This window comes from Vipera berus, assembly GCF_964194415.1.
Source record: "Vipera berus genome assembly, chromosome: 1".
Lineage (NCBI taxonomy): Eukaryota > Metazoa > Chordata > Lepidosauria > Squamata > Viperidae > Vipera > Vipera berus.
The window spans coordinates 137,816,949-137,841,646 of record NC_138202.1 but is presented as its reverse complement, the minus strand read 5'-3'; the positions used below and the strand labels follow the sequence as shown (position 1 = coordinate 137,841,646).

The 24,698-nt window shown below is 38.5% G+C and overlaps 1 protein-coding gene across 1 annotated transcript in view; it reads left to right on the top strand.

Annotated features, from left to right (window-relative positions):
• Positions 1 to 21,678, top strand: part of TMEM163 (transmembrane protein 163) — a gene marked incomplete at both ends in the record, with an annotated part of 104,235 nt that extends 82,557 nt beyond the window's left edge. Inside the window, 3 exons of the mRNA XM_081342096.1 lie at positions 11,925 to 12,036; positions 20,939 to 21,080; positions 21,618 to 21,678. Coding sequence (XP_081198222.1) covers positions 11,925 to 12,036; positions 20,939 to 21,080; positions 21,618 to 21,678 — 315 coding nt within the window. The remainder of the gene's footprint in view (positions 1 to 11,924; positions 12,037 to 20,938; positions 21,081 to 21,617) is intronic.
• Positions 21,679 to 24,698: the final 3,020 nt, after the last annotated feature.

The following is a 24,698-nucleotide window of genomic DNA, read 5'->3' as shown; positions in this document are numbered from 1 at the left end:
AGCATTTTACAAAGCTTGGTATGAAAATTTAATAGCATGACTTCCATTTTCAATCATGTGGTTTTGGCACAAACTTTCTAATACAAAATTTTCTCTTCATGTTCTGGTAAGAGTACAACATTTAATTCATGGGGCAGAACAAAGTAATAATGGAACTATGATTTAAGGATATTATGGTTTATTCAGTTTTAATAAATCTTAAAACTGTATATTTTAATGTACTTAATGTATTTATATTTTAATGTACTTAATGTATTTATATTTTAATGTATTTAATGTATTTATAGTAATTCATATTTTTAAGGCCATCACAATCCATAGTTAAGCAAATGTAGCAAATAGCAGGTCAATCATAACGGTGTTTTGGCATTTGCCCTGCTTCATTAGACTTACCTCTTACAGATAGTCCTTGACTTACAGCCAATTATTTAGTGACCGTTCAAAGTTACAATCGCACTGGAAAAAATGACTTACAACCTTTTTGTACATGATAATTGCAGCATCCCCATGGTCACATGATCAAAATTCAGACACTTGGCAACTGAATAACAGAGTTGGAAGGTATTCTAACTTGGACGTCTTCTAATCCAGCCCCCTGCTCAGGCAGGAGACCCTATATACCATTTCAGATAAATGGTTGTCCAATCTCTTTTTAAAAACTTCCAGTGTTGGAGCATTCACAGCTTCTGGAGGCAGGTTGTTCTATTGATTAATTGTTCTGTCAGGAAATTTCTCCTTAGTTCTAAATTGCTCCTCTCCTTGATTAGTTTCCCTCCATTGCTTCTTGTCCTGCTTTGAAGAATAGCTTGACTTCATTTTCTTTGTGACAACCCCTGAGATATTGGAACACTGCTGTCATATTACCTCATGTCACTGGCTTGTATTTATGATGGTTGCAGTCTTCCAGGGTTATGTGATCACTTTTTGTGACACTCTGACAAGCAAAGGCAATGGGGAAGCCAGATTCACTTAACAACCACGATACTAATTAACAACTGGAGTGATTCACTTAACAGCTGTGGCAAAAAAGTTGTAAAATGGGGTAAAATTCACTTAACAACTGTCTTGCTTAGCAATGGAAATTTTGGGCTCAATTCTAATCGTAAGTCAAAGACTATCTGTAATAACAAATAAATAGATTGAGAAAGGAATGGGAGTGAACACTGCTAGTTCCTAGACTTTTCCTCTGGTGAAACTTCTCTGAAATTTCTTCAGCTACAGGAGTAGAAGATCTGCTTTAATTGCCTTCACAAAAATCTCTTCTAACTGTAAGAGTATGAAAAAGAAGACTCTTTGAGATATATAGTAGATAATTCAAGTCATTTGTTTCAGAATGCATTTTGTCAGCTTCCAATTTTGAGTCAAGTTATTCATTGTATGTCTAATGTACTCCAGTATTTTAAGAATGTTGAATCACAGTTTGAAACCCTCAGATTAAAATGCTTGATTTGACATGATGACTTGCCTGTTTTCAAAGGTTCTAGGCAGTAGACCGTATCTCTGCACTTAAAGCCAGTTAGAAGAGGCATGAAAAACAAACTTAATCTTCAAATTAGTTTTTTTAAAGAGTTCATGTTTTCCTGTCACATGTATTCTACTTTTCTATGTAAAGCAAGCTTGATCAGATTTGACAAGGACACATGAAGTAGCTATGATTTGATTCAAGTTTGTGATCCAAGATTCAATGGCAAGCATATTTGATTTGAACTATTTGAGATTCTATTAAAGAAGATTTGTCTGCATAGGTTATAATGGGAAAACCACAAAATGCCTGAAACTGTCTTCCTTTGGGGGCAAGTTTAGACAAGTTTAAAATTTCAGTGTGATACTTTTAGGAGTTTTACTACAAAACATTCTTGAAGCCGGCCCTTTAGCAAGAATGACAAAAGGCTAACAAAGTCTCTAAATTGTCTGGGTAGCAGTTGTAAGATAGCAGAATGATATAACAATGCCATAGAAATAGGCAAATCATACAGAAGGACTTAGGGCAAGAAAATGGCCTTGCCATCCCTTATCTCCAAAAGCAGTAAAAATGTTGGGCAGTGCCTGTAAATGTTACCATAGCCTGGTAATCATTCACTTCAATTTTCCCCAGTTGTGCAGGATTAAACAATTAGATTTGACTAAATCAGTAATTACAGTATCTGCATATTGCATGCAGTTTTAATATGCTTGGATATTCCGTAGGGAACAAAACAAAACAAATCCTATACAGGTGAAACTCAAAAAATTAGAATATTGTGCAAAAGTTCATTTATTTCAGTAATGCAACTTAAAAGGGGAAACTAATATATGAGATAGACTCATTACATGCAAAGCAAGATAGTTCAAGCCGTGATTTGTCATAATTGTGATGATTATGGCGTACAGCTCATGAAAACCCCAAATCCACAATCTCAGAAAATTAGAATATTACATGCAATCAATAAAACAAGGAGTGTACATAGAACAATATCAGACCTCTGAAAAGTATAAGCATGCATATGTACTCAGTACTTGGTTTGGGCCCCTTTTGCAGCAATTACTGCCTCAATGCGGCCCGGCATGGAAGCTATCAGCCTGTGGCACTGCTGAAGTGGTATGGAATACCAGGATGCTTCAGTAGCGGCCTTCAGCTCTTCTGCATTGTTTGGTCTCATGTCTCTCATCTTTCTCTTGGCAATGCCCCATAGATGATTATTTATGCATGATGTTTATTTACTTATTTACTTACATGTCTGACATGATGACTCTAGGTAGCTCACAACAAACATAAAAAATATAGCTAAAAAGAAAAGTACCCTCCACTTGAAGGCCTTCAAGAGGAGGCCTCTAACCAATGTCCCTCTAAGTCAGGGGTGTCAAACTGCCGGCCCGTGGGCCGGATGTGTCACGAGGAAACCGCACCCACCCCATTGCCGGCAATGGTGAAAAAGTTCCGATATGTTGCGTGAGAGAAATTTACCAAATGTGAGAGCTCGAGGAAAGAATACAAGAATGAAGATCAGTGGGCAGGAGTCTGTAGCTGTGACATTTTGTGCAAGTGGCATGCTTCCCTGACTGTCTGAAATTCATATATTCATTATTATATGAATTGTCCTAAGATTTATAAATAAATAAAATAAGATTTTATTTGGGAATAAAATATTATTAAAATGGTTCATCTCTTTTTAAAAAAAATACAATTTTGATCCTTCTTTTTAGTACCAAGTAAAAAGTTCAGAAAGTCAATAAAAGAGTAGGAAAAGCAATACTGGGATACAATCCTCAAAATGATAGAATGATCTCAGTTTGAATGCAAGGCAAACCATTCAATATCACAGTAGTCCAAGTCTTTGCCCCAACCACCGGTGCTGAAGAGGATGAAATTGACCGGTTCTATGAAGTCCTACAGCACCTTATAGAACTAACACCAAAAAATGATGTCCTTATCATCATGGGGGATTGGAATGCTAAAGTAGGAAGCCAAAAGATAACCAGAATAACAGGCAAGTTTGGCCTTGGAGTACAAATGAAGCAGGGCACAGGCTGATAGAATTTTGCCAAGAGAAAACCATGATCATAGCAAACACTCTTTTCCAACAACCCAAGAGACAGCTCTACACATGGACATCACCAGACGGTCAACACAGAAATCAGATTGACTATATGCTCTGCAGCCAAAGATGGAGAAGCTCTATACAGTCAGTAAAAACAAGACCAGGAGCTGACTGTGGCTCAGACCAGGAGCTTCTCATTGCAAATTTTAGGCTTAAACTGAAGAAAGTAGGAACAAGCCCTAGGCCACTCAGGTATGAATTAAATCATATCCCTGTTGAATATACAGTAGAGGTGACAAATAGATTTAATGAGTTAGATCTGATAGACAGAGTGCCTGAAGAACTATGGACAGAGGTTCGCAACATTGTACAACAGGTAGCAACCAAAACCATCCCAAAGAAAAAGAAATGCAAGAAAGCAAAATGGCTGTCTGAGGAAGCTTTGCAAATAGCTGAGGAAAGGAGGGAAGTGAAAGGCAAGGGAGAAAAAGAAAGATACACCCAACTGAATGCAGAATTCCAGAGAATAGCTAGAAGAGATAAGAATGCCTTCTTAAATGAACAGTGCAAAGAAATAGAAGAAAACAATAGAATAGGGAGGACCAGAGATCTTTTCAAGAAAATTGGAGAGATGAAGGGAACGTTTCATGCAAAAATGGGCATGATAAAGGACCAAAATGGCAGGGACCTAGCAGAGGCAGAAGAGATTAAGAGGTGGCAAAATTACACAGAAGAACTATAGAAGAATGAGCTTAACGTCCCTGATGATCACAATGAGGTGGTCACTGACCTCGAGCCAAACATCCTAGAATGTGAAGTGAAGTGGGCCTTAGAAAAGCTGAGCAACAACAAAGCTAGTGGAGGTGACAGTATTCCAGCTGAGCTATTCAAAATCTTAAAAGACGGTGCAGTAAAAGTGCTACACTCAATTTGCCAGCAAATTTGGAAAACTCAACAGTGGCCACAGGATTGGAAAAGATCAGTTTACATTCCAATTCCAAAGAAAGGCAGTGCCAAAGAATATTCAAACTATCGCACCATTGCACTCATTTCTCATGCTAGTAAAGTTATGCTTAAAATCCTACAAGCTAGACTCCAGTGGGTTAGGACACTGAGCTTGTCGATCAGAAGATTGGCAGTTTGGCGGGTCGAATCCCGAGTGCCGCATAGCAGAGTGAGCGCCTGTTACTCGTCCCAGCTTCTGCCAACCTAGCAGTTCGAAAGCACGTAAAAATACAAGTAGAAAAATAGGGACCACTATGGTGGGAAGGTAACAGTGTTCCGTGTGCCTTTGGCATCTAGTCATGCCGGCCACATGACCACGGAGACGTCCTCGGACAACCGCTGGCTCTTCGGCTTTGAAACGGAGATGAGCACTGGCCCCTAGAGTTGGAAACGACTAGCACGCACATGCGGGGGAAACCTTTACCTTTACCTTTTTTAGACTCCAGCAGTATGTGGATCGAGAACTACCAGAAGTACAGGCAGGATTTTGAAGAGGCTGAGGAACTAGAGATCAAATTGCCAACATATGCTGGATCATGGAGAAAGCTAGAGAGTTCCAGAAAAACATCTACTTCTGCTTCATTGACTATGCTAAAGCCTTTCATTGTGTGGATCATAACAAACTGTGGCAAGTTCTTAAAGAGATGGGCACACCAGACCATCTTATTTGTCTCTTGAGAAACCTATATGTGGGCCAAGAAGCAACAGTGAGAACTGGACACGGAACCACTGATTGGTTCAAAATTGGGAAAGGAGTCTGGAAAGGCTGTATACTGTCGCCCTGCCTATTTAACTTATATGCAGAGCACATCATGAGAAAGGCAGGGCTAGATAAATCAAAAGTTGGAATTAAGATTGCCGGAAGAAATATCAACAACCTAAGATATGCAGATGATATCTAATGGCTGAAAGTGAAGAAGAACTAAAGAGCCTCTTGTTGCGGGTGAAGGAGGAGAGTGCAAAACTTGGGTTGAAACTTAACATTAAGAAAACTAAGATCATGGCATCTGGCCCTCTCAATTCCTGGCAAATAAATGGGGAAGAAATGGAGGTAGTGACAGATTTTATTTTCCTGGGCTCCAAGATCACTGCAGATGGGGACTGTAGCCAAGAAATTAAAAGACGCTTGCTCCTGGGGAGGAAAGCCATGACAAATCTAGACAGCACACTAAAAAGCAGAGACATCACCCTGTCAACAAAAGTGCGTATAGTCAAGGCTATGGTCTTCCCAGTTGCAATGTATGGCAGTGAAAGTTGGACCATAAGAAAGGCTGAGCGCCAAAGAATTGAGGCCTTTGAACTATGGTGCTGGAGAAGACTCCTGCGAGTCCCTTGGACTGCAAGGCGATCAAACCGGTCAGTCCTAGAGGAGATCAACCCTGACTGCTCTTTAGAAGGCCAGATCCTAAAGCTAAAACTCAAATACTTTGGCCACCTAATGAGAAGGAAGGACTCACTGGAGAAGAGCCTAATGCTGGGAAAGATTGAGGGCAAGAGAAGAAGGGGACGACAGAGAATGAGGTGGCTGGATGGAGTTACTGAAGCAGTAGGCGTGAGCCTAAATGGACTCCAGAAGATGGTAGAGGACAGGAAGGCCTGGAGGAATGTTGTCCATGGGGTCACGATGGGTCGGACATGACTTTGCAGCTAACAACAACAATGACCAAATTGTGAAATAACGTTTCTTCTCCCTTCGTGAAAACAGAAACTGCCTTTGTGCAGGAGCAGTAGACAGTTTGGAAATAGTAGGTTCTCTGCCACTTAAATGTGATTTTATGATCCGCTGTTTATAAAGCAGTTTTTCAAATGAAGCTGTAATACTTGATCTAGGTACAATGGCAATTTATATGAAACAATTACTAGGATTTTTCTCATTCAGCCAAGGGTACCACAAGTGCTGCTCTTGTTTGATCTTCATTGTATAGTTTCCATGGCAACCCCCTGGCAAATACATCTCAGCACACCTAGGAAAGTATTGAGATATATTTACTAATAGGACACAATGAATGGTAAGATTAATTCATTTCATAATACATCTCAATAAGTGCGTCATGTAGATCTCCCTAATCCAAACGTGCATGGAATTGAAAGTATTAAAAAGAATCTGTCTTTTTGTCTGTCTGCCTGTCTGATCAGGAAATTGTTTTCTTTACTTTTTTTGATAGGTTACCACTGATTTCCCCTAAAATTTAAAACACTGTGGGAGGAAGCTTGGAATGATGATGAAGGAGCCAAAAATAGCATCATTGTATAGAAAATGGAAATATCCGTAGGCTAAACACACAAACACAGAGAGTAACAACATAGAGGGCAGCTCCCTCCCTAGAGATATCCTTGTGAGAATTACGCATGGTTGCAAAATACTGTCTATTGGAAGAAGAGTAATTATTGATGTTAGCAGGACTTCCCGCTGATACTTGATTCTTTCTAATCAAAAGAAAAGTTAATAACCTGCAAAACAGAATATTATTTTACACTATTGCCTTTGTTCCTGCAAGCAGCTCTTGCCTTCCTATTTCTCACTATCTCTATTTCAATCTATCTACATATAAATATTCATACATTTTGTTTTCCATTTTTTCCTATAGAGGGGATGTGTTTTACGATTAATAATTTAGTAAAAAATGTTTAAAATAAGATTTATTCTGCTTCTGTACCTAAAGAGCCTTAATTAAAAACAGAATACTTATTGTGCAATGGATATGTGAACATTGCTATTATATAATTTAATTTTGGTATCAATTAAACCAACTTTAATTTTTGCCTTGACTCCACTTATATCTTTCTATTTATCCCAGTTGCATATTTAGCTGACTTGTGCTGAAAGCCAAAATTGTACATCCCTACCATATGGAGTCTTCCTTGCAATCAGCAATCTGTGAGAGTTTATGAAAAAATAGAATGTAAAATCTACTTGTAAAACCATTTTTTTTCTTTCGATTTTTGCTCGTTTTTGGATTACTTGGTTTAGCAAGTCTAGCAAACTACGAAATATCCATGAGTGCTGTCTAACCATTGTTAGAAACATATGCAGCCTTTTTTGAGGTTTACAATAAAAAGAAAATTAAATATAATAGAAATATTTACATACAATATTTAAAAGAAAGAAACAAAAAAACTTTCATCACTTAATTTAATGTTTCTATCAGGTAGAAATAAACTTGAAAGCCAACAGGAGACTATGAGTTCTAGTCCCACTTAAGGCATGAAAGGCGGCTGGGTGATTTTGGGCCTATCACTCATTCTCAACCCAACTCACCTCACAGGGTTATTGCTATGGGGAAAATAGGAGGAGGAAGGAGGAATAGGTGTATTTGCTGCTTTGAGTTATTTATAAAAATACAGGTAGTCTTTGACATATGACTGTAACGGAGCCGGCTCATTAAGTCACATTATGCAACAGTCATTACATGAAGCAGCTCAGCTAACCTGCCATCCCAGTAAGTGGCACAGGGGGTACCTCAGGAGTAGGGGGAAGCCCTTGGAAGCCTAGTACTGGCCCAGGCCCAGGCCCACCTGCCCTGACCCTCCCAAGGTCTCCCCCATTCCTGAGATTGCCCCGGGCTCCATTTCCCACACCTTGAGTCCCAACAGGCCTTTCTTCACTCCCAGTGAATCCTACCAGGCCTCAGGTCTGATTCCCACCCCTACCTGGGCCAAACGCCCTCCTCCTCACTTACCTTTTGAAGAGCTCCAAGGCTTCCCAGAGGGCTGGAATGGATTACTTCATGGTGGAAGGAGCCACCATGTTTCCAACAGCTGAATTGCATTAACAAGCCGCTTGCAGAATCATGCCATGCAGCCATGTAATAAAGCAATCATTTTGCTGCTTTAACCTGATTTGCACAGTTAATTTCTGCAGCATTCAGAAGCTTCTGCAGCTTGTTAAGGCAGCAAAATGAAGCAGTTTGGCGGGTGCCATTTTGTCCCTGTCCACATGGGTGTATGGGTTCTGGAGGGCTGGGATGGGGGGAGAGGCGTGTGTGTGTGTGTGTGTGTGTGTGTGAAACCCTGTGATCAGTCATAAAGGTGCTACAGCCATCATAATTTTGAAACAGGGTCATATATAATTTTGGACATCTATTGTAACTTTGAATGTTTGTTAAGTGATCTGTTGTATCTCAGGGACCAAGTGTAATAAAGGTGGGATATAAATAAAAAAATCAGTCAATAAATATTAAGCTAACCTAATTTCCAAGGCAAGCTCGGAAGCTTTAAATCTGAATCTTCAGGTGCTCCAGAAACTTTGTGTTTAGCCTAAAACTTAGCATAGGTCTTCCCTCCCTCGTGGTCATTAAATGGTTGTTAAACAAAACTGGCTTCCCTAATTGACTTTGCTTGTGGAAAGCCAACTGGGAAGGTTGCAAATAGTGACCACATGACCAGAAGGTGGTATAATGGTTGCAACTTCACTTTTTCCGAGACCGTTGTATCTTCAAACTGTCATTAAACAAAACAATCATAAGTAGAGGACTACCTTTATATTGATTTGATGGTGTGTAGGATATTCAAAGTAAATGCACTGATGCAGATTAACAGTACGGCTAAGAAAGGGATATTTATCTGCAGGTATTTAAAGTAATATACTGCATAATGCACACATGCGCACATATTACATTTATATATTATATAAATATAAAAGTTTAATAAATTTATTTTAAATAAAAATGATTTTTCTCATTATGGTAGTGCTTAAATCTTAATCCTCTGGCTGTAATTCAGTATACTGCTGTTCTAATTAAAATAGTCTAGTGAAGCAATGAACAATATGAGTCGATGGATTTGTTGCCTTGTTTAATGATTTTCAGAAGCAATATAAGAAGAAGATATGTGGCACCAGAGAGGAAAGGTCCCGGGGGATGTGGCAGCAGATGGCTAGGCTTATTTTATTCATTTACCACTGTACTAAAATATGTCTCATCATTTTTGGAAGGTGAATTAATTTGGAACGGTAATAATTTTCTCCTGCGGCTCTTGTGCCATTTCCAGAGATTGTGGACAGATCATTCTTTATCCTGTTGTTATTATACAGGTAGCCCTTGACTTACAACAGTTCATTTAGCGACCATTAAAAGTTTCAACTGAACTGAAAAAAGTGACTTAGGACCGTTTTTCACACTTGCAACCACTGCAGCTTCCCCGTGGTCACGTGATCAAAATTCAGTTGCTTGGCAACTGATTCATATTTACAACCGTCGCAGTGTCGTGGGGTCCCGTGGTTTCCTTTTGTGACCTTATGACAAGCAAAGGCAACGGGGAAGCCAGATTCATTTAACAACTGCAGCGATCCACTTAACCACTGGGGTGTGAAATGTCGTGAAATGGGGCAAAGTTCACTTAACAAGTGTCTTGCTTAGCAACAGAAATTTTGGGCTCAGTTGTAGCCATAAGTTGCCTGTATTCTCATCTCTGCATTCGACCCTTTGGCTGTTATTAAATTTTTGCCTTTCAACTCCCCTGAACTTCATGAACTTACTCCTACTTAGTCACAGTCTGTTCATTTTCCAAAGTGGAATAGAAAGAGGACCGATTTAATTTTGGTGTGTGTGAAATACCTGTGATATCTTGGTTTGCAGAGAGAGAGTTAGGAAAAGCAAGCAGGTGTTGCAGTCAGCAGCTCTGACGCTGAAGTGTTAATAATAGCTGACTGAGCACATTCTGGTTTGTTTGCTTGACAGCTTTTGTGCCTGAAACCTGAATTCTCTTGCTTGTTTGTGTTCTTTTTTTTCTTCTTTGTTCATGAAGCTGCAAATTGATAATCATATTTGGATCACCATATTTGAAGGGGTCAGGTGTGTCAGTATTTTTAACGCAATTGACGGAAATATCAGAGTACCTTTGCATTAGACAGAATTAGTAGGAAAGGATAAATTTAGACAGCTGTTGGGGGTGTGAGATCTGGCACAAAATGCTTCTCTCTGCGTTCTCCGTAGCCTTCTGTTCCAAACTGGCTAAAGCCCTGACATCTTGTTGTCTGGCTGGCGGAAAGAAAGTGATAGGAACCAATTGTTTCTTCCCATTTTTTTGAGGCTTGGATCTGCTGCTCTCCACAGCTTCCAAGACCTCAGATTCGTTTTGCTGTAGCTGCTGGCTCTGAATATGAATTATTTCTGTAGAGAGCGGGAGACAAAGATCAATTTTCTTGTTTCCTCCAGGGACGCAAGAGAGGTACTCTTGTTAAAATATTCATCTGAAAGACCATCTCTTTCCTCCCCCGCCCCCATGCCTGAGGCCAAGTCTTTAGCTAGGTAGCTTGGTTATGGATGGCACCAACTAGAAAGGCAGTAAAAAATGGGGCATCTTGCTTTCCAGGGAGATTAGATGTTTCCTAATCTGCCTGGAAACTGCTAAAAATTATAGGACCGTGCTACTTAATGCTAATTGTTTATCTTAAAAGTTATTTCTAGATTATTAATTTTTATTCTTTTTAGAAGTTTACCAAAAATAAGCAAAACACAAGGTTAGCTCATAGAAAAGAATCGTAGAATACTAAATAGTCATTAATAAAGAATGCTAGCCCCAAATTTAAAACTAAACAAGATTAAAAAGCAAAATGCCTATAAAGGCAGTAGCAAAATGTACTGTAATCAATTACAAAACTAATAATTTAAGATAGGCCTTAATGCTACTGTTTTACAAAAATTCTTATAATGCTATATTATCATCAAAAACAAAAATTTAGAAGTCACCTAATAATACTTCTGAATCGTAAAATATCACAAAAGAAGATATTACTTCATAATTTGATTAATTGGAAATATTGCCTTTTTCAGAAGGATAAATTACCCATTTTTTTTAAAAAAAACCAGTGTTTGGAATAACATGTTTTTTCCAATTTCACATTGTAATCCTTTTTGCCACCTACCATGCCCACTACAACCTTTATCAATGCCTCTTTGGAGAGGACATAATTTTGGCCCCAGTGCTGGGCTGTTATTACTTTCAAAACACCAGGGTCTATTGAGCAATACCAGAATTGCTTATCTGGTTCAACTATCAAAGAGAAGGCCTCACTCTATGGAATAAGCAGCTTCTGGAGATACAGATTCATTCATTCAGTTTATAAAGCTGCCTACTTAACAAGTGACTCTGGGTGTAAATGGGATTTTTCTGCTGGGATTTTGTGAAGAAGCCAAAATGGTTTTTCCCCCCTATACATTTGGGCTTTAGATTAGACAAACTATTTTAAGGATACCTAGGGCAGTTGCTGATAATTGTTTTTACGGTAATTGTTTTCCATTTTTATTTTGTCTTTGTATCCTACCCAGGTTTGTCAGAATGTTATAAAATCAATCAGTTAACTTTGACTAGCGAACTTTGATTCAGAACTATTCCATCTTTATGTTTATTATTTGAATTGCATGGCAAAATGGCATAGAACGTTTTCCTTTTCTTTTTCAGGATGACTTTCTATACAGCGTTTCAATTTTAAGTGGAATCCTTTGTACTACTTTAGCAGTGATCAAATTTATGTTGGGGAAGGTGCTTACAAGCAGAGCATTGTTAACAGATGGTAAGTTAGCATACAGGCATCTCTTTCGTGATATTATTACATCAAAGGCTAATGAAGTAAAGGTAAGTAAAGGTTATGTGTGGTTGGATTGCATTACAGAGAGGAGACTTGGCTAATGTATGTATAACAGATTTGGTTAACTTTTTTGAGTTCACTGAGCCTTTTGTTCTCTGATCTGTCCCAAAAATTAATAAATTCAGAAGCAAACATCATGCAGAGAAGTAGTCCAGGGATTACCTGATTCTGTTGTTTGTTGCTCTGAAATTATGATCATGATTAAAGCCACTAACAATTTGTCTAAATAAATAAATACAGGGAAAAATAAACTTTGAAGCCAAATAGCCAGATAAAATGTTTACAGTCAAATGAAAACAATGTATCAAAATTTACTGTAGGAATCTAAATGACTTTTCACACATAACATTTGGACAGAATGTAGACTTTTTTAAAAAAATCTAAGCATCCACATGTTATTAGATTCAATAATAATTCTCCACCTGCATTTTGCCTGGAATTGCTGTTTGTCTTTTGCTTCTTGTTGTTTTCCAGACTTCAGGAATACTGTAGATTGTATTGCTTTAAATCATTTTAATGTGTGCAGTGATGGGATGTAAGAAATCTGTGGTTTACTTACACACACACACACACACACACACACACACACACACATCTTTAGCCAGTAGCTAAGTTAAGCTTCACTTTTAAAATTAAAATGCTTTTAAAACGGGACTTAAATCAAAAAGTCTTAGCACAAATTTAAAAACTGGGTTCTTTACCTTCAAATTATAACTATATTTATGGTTTGGAACTGAATTAACTTTAGGTAAGATAGGTGGCCTATAACATTTATAAATAAATGAATAAAATTAGTAACAGCAACACTAGAGCATTCCTTCAAAAATAATATTGCATCTATGATTTTATAAAGATCATGGAATTTTCTCCACATTGCCAACATCATTTATTGTGTTTCCCAGCAACAATGACTAATAGTTCTCACTGGGAATTTTAATTCTGTGGCATTATTTTTTTGCTGTGCAAAATTTTGAAAGAAGCATCAACTGATTTATCTGTTGTGAAAAATAAAGAGATGTGTTTTCTCTGCGTGACAGATTGAGTTAGAATCCTATGACTAATCTGAGAGAAACGACCTTTGAACTCAGTAAGATTTATTTATGTCTGAGGTTAACAGGGATAATTTCACTCTTGCAATAGTGGCACGTATCTGTAGCTCAGGTGTAGGATGAGGGTGAAGGTTCATTCTCCGAGCTTGTGGGTTGGTTTCCAAATGTTTCATTACCAGGCTAGGTAACTTCTTCAGTGGAGTTTAGGGGATGTCAGTGTCAGTGTTCTTCTGTTTATAAGGGCTTCAGGTGTGGGTGTGTCAAGTGAGGGTCTTGTGAAGGATCTTGTGATGGGTCAGGTGTTCACTCTTACTTTACTGTATCTCTCAGGCATGTACAAAGCAAGTCCATATTGTAGTTTTTTTTATTTTTTTTTACAATGTATGGTCTTTAACCAGGTTCTAGCTTAACTGAATGCGTAAAGAGAATTTCCCCAAAATATGGGCAAGAATAATCATATTCATGAAAGGTCCAGTATACATCCTACGATGAATGAAATGAACGAATGAAAATGAAAAAATCCTTCAGGAGCCAAGGCATAGGAAAGGTAATCCATGAAACAAGCTGTAATCTGATAACAAATCTTACACACAAGCAAGTTGTTTAGAAATAAATTTCAAAATAATTTAATTTGGTTAGCACAGCCATTATGTCACAGGGCTGTTGGATCAATTACATTTTTAGGTTACTAATCCTGATGTATAGAGATTCAGATATTTACTGATATTTGGGCAGATAGCAGTGTGAAGCTTTAAGTTCCTCATACATGCCAAGTTGAGCATCAATATTTAATCCCTGTTGTTGGACCACAGACCCTGAAAAATGGGCATCTTCATTGAGATTCTTGGGATCCTAGAGTATGCACAAAGTATGAACAGTAAGCAGGGTGAACTAGAAATTCAGGTAAATGAGGGCAGATATGATATTGTTGCCATTATAGAAACATGATGGGATGAAACCCACAAATGGAACACACAGCTAGAGATATTTAAATTATTTAAAAGAAACAGACCAAATAAAAGAGGAGGTGGAGTTGTTCTATACATAAGAAATAACTACATCTCTACAGAAATAGAGCACAATAATGATGAAAACTATCTTGAATGCATTTAGGTGAATATAAAAGGGGGGGAAATGACATTGCCATAGGTGTATGCTATAGGCCAACCAACCAAACAGAGGAAATAGGTGAACTTTTTGCTAGTCAGCTAACTAAGGTATGTAGGAAGCACATCACAATAGTAATAGGGGACTTTAATTACCCTGACATCAACTAGGAGACAAACTCTGCACCAAGTAGAAGATCAAAAGGATTCCTGACAAACCTAGTAGACAATGTTGTCTCCCAAAAAGTAGAAAAGGGAACTAGGGGATTAGCCATATTGGATCTAATCCTCACTAACAGAGATGAAATGATAGAAGGTGTTGAAGCCACAGGAACCTTGGAGGGAAGTGATCATGCAGTATTGAAATTCAACATTCTGGAAGCACAAGCAATAGAACACAGCCAAACTAGAGTCTTGGACTTTAAAAGAGCTAATTTCAATAAACTTAGAGAGACCATGGGAAGAATTCCATGGATGAGAATCCTCAAGGGGAAAACAACTCAAGAAGCTTGGGAAATTTTGAAAAGTGAGATAATAAAAGCCCAGTCTAGCACAATACCAACAAAGAAGAAAAATAACAGCTCTCAAAAGAAACCAGCATGGCTGCATAAAGAACTCTGATAAATTGAAAGATAAAAAGGACAAGTATAAAAAGTGGAAAGAGGGACACATAACTAAGGCAGAATATCAGCAAATAGCCCATGCCTGCAAAGATGAAGTGAGTAAAGCTAAGGCTCAAAATGAACTAAGGCCTGCGACCAAAGTCAAAAATAACAAAAAACCCTTCTTTCAACATGTAAAAAACAAGAAAAAAGTTAAGGAAATGATTGGTCCATTAGTGCGGGAAAGTGGCAAGAAGGTGACAAGCAACAGGGAGAAAGTAGAACTATTTAACTCATTTTTTGCATTTGTCTTTAGACAAAGGGAAAAAAACAGTCCAACTTATCAAAAACAGTACCATAAAAAACAGATTAGAAACACAAGTTAAGATAAGCAAGAAAATGGTAAGTGAGCACCTGTCCAGCCTAGACGAGTTCAAATTACCAGGACCAGATGGATTACACCCCAAGGTTCTCGAGGAACTGGAAGATGTGATCTCAGAACCACTGAATTATATTTTTCAAAGATCCTGGAGCACTGGGGAACTACCAGAGGACTGGAAAAGAGCTGATGTAGTTCCCATCTTCAAAAAAGGGAAAACAATAGATCTAGGAAACTTCAGACCTATCAGCCTTACCTCAATACCTGGGAAGATTCTGGAAAAGATAACCAAACAACGAATCAGCGAACACCTACAAACAAAGTCATTACTAAAAGCCAACATGGGCTTGTCTAAAACAGATCATGCCAGACAAATCTTATTGCATTCTTTGACCAAGTGACAAAATTAGTGGACCAGAGGAATGCTGTGGATATAATTTACTTAGACTTCAGTAAGGCATTTGATAAAGTAGATCACAACCTACTACTTGATAAGATAGAAAAATGTGGATTAGACATCACCACCACCAGATGGATTCGTAGCTGGCTGACCGGCCGTACTCAGCATGCAGTCCTCAATGGAACTGCATCTACATGGAAGGAAGTGTGTAGTGGGGTGCCCCAGGGCTCTGTTCTGGGCCCAGTGCTCTTCAACATCTTCATCAACGATTTGGACGAGGGGATAGATGGGGAACTCATCAAATTTGCAGATGACACCAAGCTGGCAGGAATAGCCAATACTCCAGAAGATAGGCTTAAGATACAGGATGATCTGGACAGACTTGAACACTGGGCGCTATCTAACAAAATGAAATTCAGTGGTGAAAAAAGTAAGGTTCTACCTTTAGGCAAGAAAAATCAATTGTACAGGTATAGTATAGGGGGTACCTTGCTCAATAGTAGCAACTGTGAGAGGGATCCCGGAGTCCTAGTGGACAATTACTTAAATATGAGCCAGCAGTGTGCTGCAGCTGCCAAAAAAGCCAACACAGTGTTAGGCTGCATTAACAGAGGGATAGAATCAAGATCATGTGAAGTGTTAATGCCACTTTACAATGTCTTGGTAAGGCCACACTTGGAATACTGCATCCAGTTTTGGTCACCACGATGTAAAAAAGATGTTGAGACTCTAGAAAGAGTATAGAGAAGAGCAACAAAGATGATTAGGAGACTGGAGGCTAAAACATATAAGGAACAGTTGCTGGAATTGGGTATGTCTAATGAAGAGAAGGGTGAGGGGTGACATGATAGCAGTGTTCCAATATCTCAGGGGCTGCCACAAAGAAGGACAAGAAGCAACGGATGGAAACTAGTCAAGGAGAGAAGCAACCTAGAATTAAGGAGAAATTTCCTGACAGAGCAATTAATCAGTGGAACAACCTGCCTCCAGAAGCTGTGAATGCTCCAACACTGGAAGTTTTTAAGAAGAGACTGGACAGCCATTTGTCTGAAATGCTATAGGGTTTCCTGCCTGAGCAAGGGGTTGGACTAGATGACCTCCAAGGTCCCTTCCAACTTTATTATAAAAAAGAAGGGAGACTCCTTTCCAATCTGATTCAATCTCCCTTCCTTCCTTCCCCTTCACTTGGGTATGAAAAAATCTGTGACACCTTGACCAACTCTATAGTCCTTATTCCTCTCCAGAGAGCTTCCTTTCCTTGGAGGAAATACTCTTGCAACTCTATATGACAGTTGCCCAACTGGATAATTTTGGAGTATTTGTAACCCATCTCCTTCTCCATAACCTTTGATGACCTTATGTTAGGACACCTCAATGGGAACTTTATGTAACCCTTTAGCAGTGTTTCCTATTTGCAAGTCCAGGCAAGAACGGCCAACAGTTCATAAAAGGACTTAGCAAGTCCCAGGATTCCGGTGTTCCGCTGTAAATCTGGTCTAACCCTGTCAAATCCGTGAAGCTTCTCCTGCTAATGAATTTGAGACATGAATTCAAGTCTTTTCTGACACCTTTAGGGAAGTAAGATCTATTCAATTGATACATTTTTTTCCTATTATTCTGGCTCCCTGATGATTCCCAGCATATTATACAAGAAGAGCATGTCTTTTTACTTAATTAAATGTATAAATCTTATCCCCACTCTACCACTCATCTGGGGCAAAATATAATGAAATATAAATTAAGGCTGATCAGAAAACAAAATAATGGTTGAGAATTAGCATTAGAATTTAGAGAGTCATGCCACATCGTAAAATTAAAACTCCAACTGTGTAGAATAGTATTTATGGCATGTTAAAAGCTGACCAGTGAAGGAGCTCCTCTTCCTTTGAGACTGTTCTAGAGTCATGGTATTGCTATTAAAAACACCCTGTCTGAATATTTTCCAAACTGGACTTTGCATTTGAGAGACAATGCCAGAGGCCCTGATGCTTTTAAATAAATTTTGGACAGGTTGACTAGAAGGTCTTGGCTTACCCCAGGCTATTTAGACTTATTATCAGCATTCTGATTTCATAAACAAAGGTAGTTTACAACAGAGTCCCTCTTTGAGGGACATAGTGGTACACCAGGGGTCTTCAAACTTGGCCCTTTTATGACTTGTGGACTTCAACTCCCAGAATTCCTCAGCCAGGCACGCTGGCTGAGGAATTCTGGGAGTTGAAGCCCACAAGTCATAAAAGGGCCAAGTTTGAAGACCCCTGTGGTACACAAATGTAAAATAAATAAAAATCATCATAGACAGAAATAGAGAAGTAAATAGATTAAAAGAGTGATTCAACCCACGAAGTTCTTGCAATAAATATGGATTTATTACGATTAACCCTGCGAGAGCTTTCAGCAGCCTTTGATTATCACTCAATTAACAAAATTTAGGAGTGGAAGGTGATGGTTAGAGACAGAGTTGAAATTTAGAGAATCTGTGGTAGGTATGGCACAAAAAGCCTGTTTCTGAAATGGATGCCATTTGGACATAGGCAGCAGCAAACATTCATTTATCTGATTTAAACTGATTCTCCCAAGTGCTGTAGAACCATAGACATTACTGCAAAATATATAATATTAGAAAATGCTTTTCTGATGTGATTTTTTTATTTAATTTAATTTGCTTATTGACAAAACCTACGGATCTGGTTAATAAGAGTTGCCTTATAACATATAGAAGAATAGAAGTGGGACAAATATTTTATTGTTTTTAAGCATAGTTCTACATGGAATAACATAATTTAGTACCTAGAAATAAACCCTTTTGACGTGCGTGTTAGACCCTTTACTAATATTGTAGCATCTCCCTATTTTCTTAGAGGAAACAGACTTGTGGTTTTTGCAAATAGCTGAGAACGTTCCTTTTCTTCCTTTAATTATAGGCTTGTGATAATTGCACTGCTGCTATTTTCCCCATTAACAAAATTAAGGAGTGAACTGTGTAATTTGTCTGCTTGTCTATGTGTTTAACCTATTTTAGTTAAATATAGCTAAGCCCAGATTTCTCTACTTTTGCATCATTAGATTGAGTAGAATAGAATCTCTGGAAAATGAAGATCTCACTCACAAAACATTAAAAATAGGATAATCTTTGGGTACAAAATTCTTCATTTAAATTTAAAGTCTCCTTCAAATCAAGCTCAGTTCCTGGTGATTACACAGACATGTTGAAAAAAGTGGCTTTCAATTCATTGATTACTGTGATGGCCTCAATTTTTTGTGTTGTTTGTAAATAGATGGCATGTGTATAATTTTGAGATGGTGTTGGGGGCGGTCTCAGAAAGTAGCATATAAAGTCCCCATGTATGTGCTCCCAGTCTACTAGTTCCAGTTAGGTTTTACGGTAATTCTGTCTTCATAGAACAGAATTGTCATTTTCGGTTGTTTCTGGAGAAATGCATTTAAAAGGTCCAGGAAGCCTTCTAAAATTCCACCATGCTATTCAGTAAGCCTAATTAACAAATGGGGAATATTGATGAGGTAAACAAGCTATTTGGGCTTGTTGCTGCAGAAGAGCATCTCCGAATATGTTAACAACAAAGCTGGGGCCAATAGAGGGGATGTTGTTGATTTTAGAGGATTTTCATTGTAATCACTTGCCTTAAAACAAAGGGTAAGAGTGAGGGCCAAAAGTTTGTGTGTGTGTGTGTGTGTGTGTGTGTGTGTGTGTGTGTGTGTGAGAGAGAGAGAGAGAGAGAGAGAGAGAGAGAGAGAGAGAGAGAGAGAGAGAGAGAGAGAGAGAGAGAGAATGAGAATGAGAATGAGAATGAGAATGTGAATGTCATTGTGGGGAGAAACCTGGGAGATTCAAATGAATTAACCATTCAAATAACAGAGTCACTTAGGAAGTGAGATGGGTGATGTTTAAATTGAATAAATATGTTAATGAACGTCAGATTGTGGCTAATCTGGGTTTATGGATGTCGGGAGAGATGTGATCAGGCTGACATCTTATGGCCAGAAGTTGAAGAACAGAGCTGAAATATGACCATTATTTTCCCTGGCAGTTTTATTTTTTGACAGTTGTTATTAATCACTGTCTAGCATTCACAGCTTCAGTGGGAGATTCAGTGGGCTATGGAATTCCTTCTGAACTCTGATGGAGCTCTTGGGTGCAATGTCACCATTGGAGAATCTCTGGTGTCTCTTGAGAATCCAAAAGCACAAATTAAAACCTTCCCTCCTTCTGCTCTTTCTCTCTCCCCCCCCAAAAATAAATAAATAAATCAGAGTATATTCAGTGTGTCCATTTGTTCCCTTTGGGGCCATATAGAGCTCTCTGCCCTGTTACGTAAACAACCTGAATTGCTGTGAGTGAGAAATGACTAATTTAACAGTTGATTGTGGGATGGAAGTGAATTGGGAGCATCTTATAAGAATGGAATGGGGCTTTATTGAAAGATGGGAGAAAGATAATTGATTAAAAAAAATCATAAAAGAGCAACCTTTGTGTTGTCAGTAGCCTTTCTGTCAATAGGGTGGGGGGCAAGCAATTATTTAATAAAGACTGATGAAATAGCCAGCCCTGCTAGCCTTTCCTTCTTGCCACACCTTGTAAGTTTTCTGCTGTTGGGGCTGTGTGTTTTCTAACCCCCATCTACAGCCAGCATGAATGTGCTGTTTGTTTATTTTACAAAACTGAATAGACTTTCCTTGGCAGCAAGCTTCATTTTCCTCCTCTGCCATATTTGCATAGCTGTCATGTTGTCCCTGAAGGATTGGATCTACTGCAGAGTTAGTGAAGTTATGTTTCCAGCTTCTAGAAAGCAGATGGTCGCTGTTCATTCAAATGCAGTCCACAGAATTTGACACTACCCTGCCTTAAAGGCCCAGAACACACCTCTAGTGCTGATGGAATAAATGGTTTTGTCTCATTTTGGGGTGCAACTGGTAAAATATAGCTGGCTATTTGAAAACAAGTCTTCCAGTTCCATAGCCTTGCATGGGTGACCATATTAAGGCAGCAGTTGCAAGGGGTGAGGGCAATTAAAGGGTTAATAGGAATCTCATTGTATGAATTGGGACAACAAAGATTTATGTTATGGTGGATTAGGTTTCTGAGCTGTAAAGAACACTCACTGAAGTGGGCTTTGGTTAGTCCTAGGTACATTTTAAAGCTTTGGGGAGTCGTAATTCCACTAGCAGGCACCGGGATCCTGAGCTCAGGCATAACGACGTGTAAATCTTGCATCCGTTGACATTGGCTATTTCTTGCTAGGAGGGCCTAATCTTAATTTATTTCATTGCAGGTTTCAACTCTCTGGTAGGAGGCATTATGGGCTTTTCCATCCTCCTGAGTGCAGAGGTTTTTAAGCACAATGCTTCTGTCTGGTACCTGGATGGAAGTATAGGGGTTCTGATTGGACTTACAATATTTGCCTATGGTGCCAAGTAAGTGAAACCTTTTTCAAAAACAAATTATTTTACATTTGCATTTGAATGTTGCTCCATGATTGTGGCAAGAAGGAGTCTATCCCGTGTACCGTTTATTCAGTGTTGCACGTGTATTTTTAATTACAGTGACTTTGCTATCTTCATACTAAAAAGCTATATTGATTGAAATGTCCTATTACCAATAAAAAAGAATATTTGTAGCTCAGGGTCGAACTGTGGGATCCTCTGAGCTGGCTGGTTTTCTTGCAGACGTTTCATTACCCAACAAGGTAACATCATCATAGATGATGTTGCAAGTTGGATAAGGGGTAATGACATTAATGTAACATCACTGATGATGTTACCTAGCTGGATAATGAAATGTCTGCATGAAAACAAAACAGCTCAGAGAGCACCAAAGACCTCTTATTTATTTTCTGTTTTGGGGTAGACAAGTACCGATTAGGAAAATGCTTTAAAACATGCAGATATTTATGGCTGGATCTTTGCAGTGTATAACTGTTGCCCTCGATCTGGGTTTGTTTTCCTTTTCAGGCTCCTTGTGGATATAGTTCCCCGTGTACGGCAAACACGTCATTATGAAATGTTTGAATGAAGGCAACTCAGCTATTGGACTAAATACATTTTGCAGGATTTGAAAACATCCTACATCCTGGCAAGTGGGGCCGATCCTACTTGCAAGATTGAATTTTGTTTTTTCATATTATTTTTGCATCATCATTCAAGGGGAAATCAATCTGTACAAATAGGCAAATACGTGCACTGCTTAGATCTCTGCAATCGCATTTGGCATATGTTCCCCAAATTCAGCAAGCTGCAATAGAAATGAGTAAGACTTCTAATCCTTTTTGCTACATGTTTAAGTGATCAGCCCGCTCAAGTCATTTAACAGCTGCCCATTTAAAGGGGCCAAATTAAGAAGAGTCCCCCGTCTGACTGTGGCTGTTTAGAGACAAATAGATACAGTGGAGTTTGAGTTTCTCCAGGAAAAGAGACTAATCTGTCAAAGAACTTTTAGTTCTGTTACACCTAAAATTCACAGTGGATGAAGGACAGCACCTCATTAATGTGTCTCGTCAAGTCAAGGGTGTTTACACATGATTGCCAACAGATCAGACTTGCTATTTTTATTGATTCAGTATTAAAAATATTAAGTATTTTCTTCCTGCAAGATGCCAGTTTCAATAAAAGGTGCAATCCACCCCCTCTCAGCTACTCAATCTCCCAAATTTTAGGACATGGTTTAATTTATAGTTTTATTAAAGTATTTAAAATATGTCTCTCTCCCTGTCCCCACCTTCTCTCTCTCTCTCTTGATATATATTAAGCTACACAATCAAAATAAGCACAAAGTATTCATGTACAGTTAAAAGCCAAAAAAGGATTGAGGTTTAATGTGTTGATTTAGATTATGCACTTATGTAGCAGTATGTCTGTCTCAAAAACACGGGTGTCCTGTTGTCTAATAAAAGTGGAAGTAATGGTTCCATTCTGACAGTAATTAGACTCTAATCATGAAGAGTTAGGCTTTTCTATAGATATTCACGTGCTCACTCATTTTATGTTATTTAACATCTGGATTACAGAATGCATTTTCCATCTTGTATAATAGACAAAATGTTTCTTGTTTTATAAAGGACCTATAACTAACCTTTAAAAAAGCAGTGTATATAGTACATTAAATTGAAAGTCTTCCTGTACAGAAGCACCTCCCATCGACAGGTTACCTCTGTCGTTTTTCATAGGTGGAATGTTTTAGCACAAATTTAACATATGGTTAAGTAAATTAGGTTTTGAAGTTTACTGCTTAATCCACATCTGTTCGTGGCTCCACTATTTTGAAAATGGTGCGTTTGTAAAGAGGTCAAAGTAATTTTATATCTGGCAAAAAGTGTAAAGTTTATTGGAAGTATGTATATTGGTGTGGAATAATGATTTGTAGAGGGGCATAAAACTTGCAGTTGACATCTTTAATAACACCCCCTAGTGTCATTTACTGGTTTCTTGCTTCTATGTGTTATGTTTCTGTGGATGTATTTTTGTGGAAATGCAAATAGAAGATTGATAAATGGAATATTTATTTCATTTCATTTCAAAGAATTGGATGCAATGCAGTCTCCTTAATTACTTGCTTGAAGGTGTTTCCATAGGAATACTAATCTCTCCAGTACACTTCATCACTTCAGACAAAAAATGTCCAGCCTTGTGGTAATGTTTTTTATTCCATGCAGTCTTCTGAAATAAATGCATTGAACATGATCCAAAACCAGTATGTATCTTGGTGTGGTCATAGAAATAACTTTCTGCAGAGGGGCAGTTAAGCTAGCAGCTCATTAATTTACCAAGTTTTCCAGAGGGATCGATTGCTGAGTTAAATCCTCTAGCAACTTAAAAGCTAACAAATGTATTACTACATGAAATGTATTTTTGTGTGTTTTGACAAAGCAAGTCATTATCCACCAAAAGCTTATTGGGTAGCAGGCTATATATAGTATAGGTTATAGTATTACTAGTCCTTTGACTTAGTATGGATGACTACATGGCCATTTAAAACAAATCATCATTAACTGAGATTCAATGATATTGTTCACAGATGAAAGGGACAAAAAGGTAAAGCATTCCCCTGTCAAGGCATGTCCAATTCTAGAGGGCGGTGCTCATCTCAGTCTCAGCCAAGAGAGCCACCGTTGTCCATAGACATTTCTGTGATCATGTGGCCATATATGCCAAGGCACATGAAACACTCCTCACCTGTTACCTTCCGAAGTGGTACCTATTTATCTACTCACACTTGCATGGTTTCAAACTGCTAAGTTGTCAGGAGCTAGGGCAAGAACGGGAGCTCACCCTGTCACACAGCAGCATTTGGGTCACTTGCCTTAGCTTCTGTCCATCTAACAGTTTGAAAGCATGTTCTGTGCAAGTAGATAGATAGGTACCACTTTGGTGAGCAGACGAGCTGGTCTGTGTGCAGACAGTCAGATTCCTGACGACTCTGAACCTTTCCAATTCCGAGGCAGCTCTGGAAAGGGAGGGTGACACTGCAGGAAGAGCCTCTGGTCTTTCTCTTTGGTGCAAAGCCAGCTTGCCCTCCTGTGGGACACCTTGGGATACACACAAGTGTGTCCTGTTACAGGGCTGGTACCTTGGCATGCCATACTACTACTCTGCAAAAGCATTAAGGTCTCCCGGCTACTGTAACAACATCACACGCTAATAATAATTCAGATCTCAAACCAGAATCAGACTTTCCAGCTGATAAGCTCAACATCTTTAACAGTTGAGCCATTGCACCCCTGTAGGGACAACAGATGTCCAAATTCCAATATTATAAGAGCCACAAAATTTCAAACATTTACTTTTAAAAAAGCTTTGACATCCCAAATTGCGGTATCTGTATGGATAAGTTGGAAACAATTGGACCATATAGGCAAGCAGCATATAATTCTATTTGCATGTAAATACAAAAATGTATCATCTCGTTCCTCTCAAGTGGGCCGTAAGCTTTCATCAACTATCACAGAGAGCAGGCAAAGGTGTATCACAATAGAATTAGGTCTGTTACAATTGATACACTCCAATGATGCCATTTGAAAAAAATCAAGGAAAGATAAT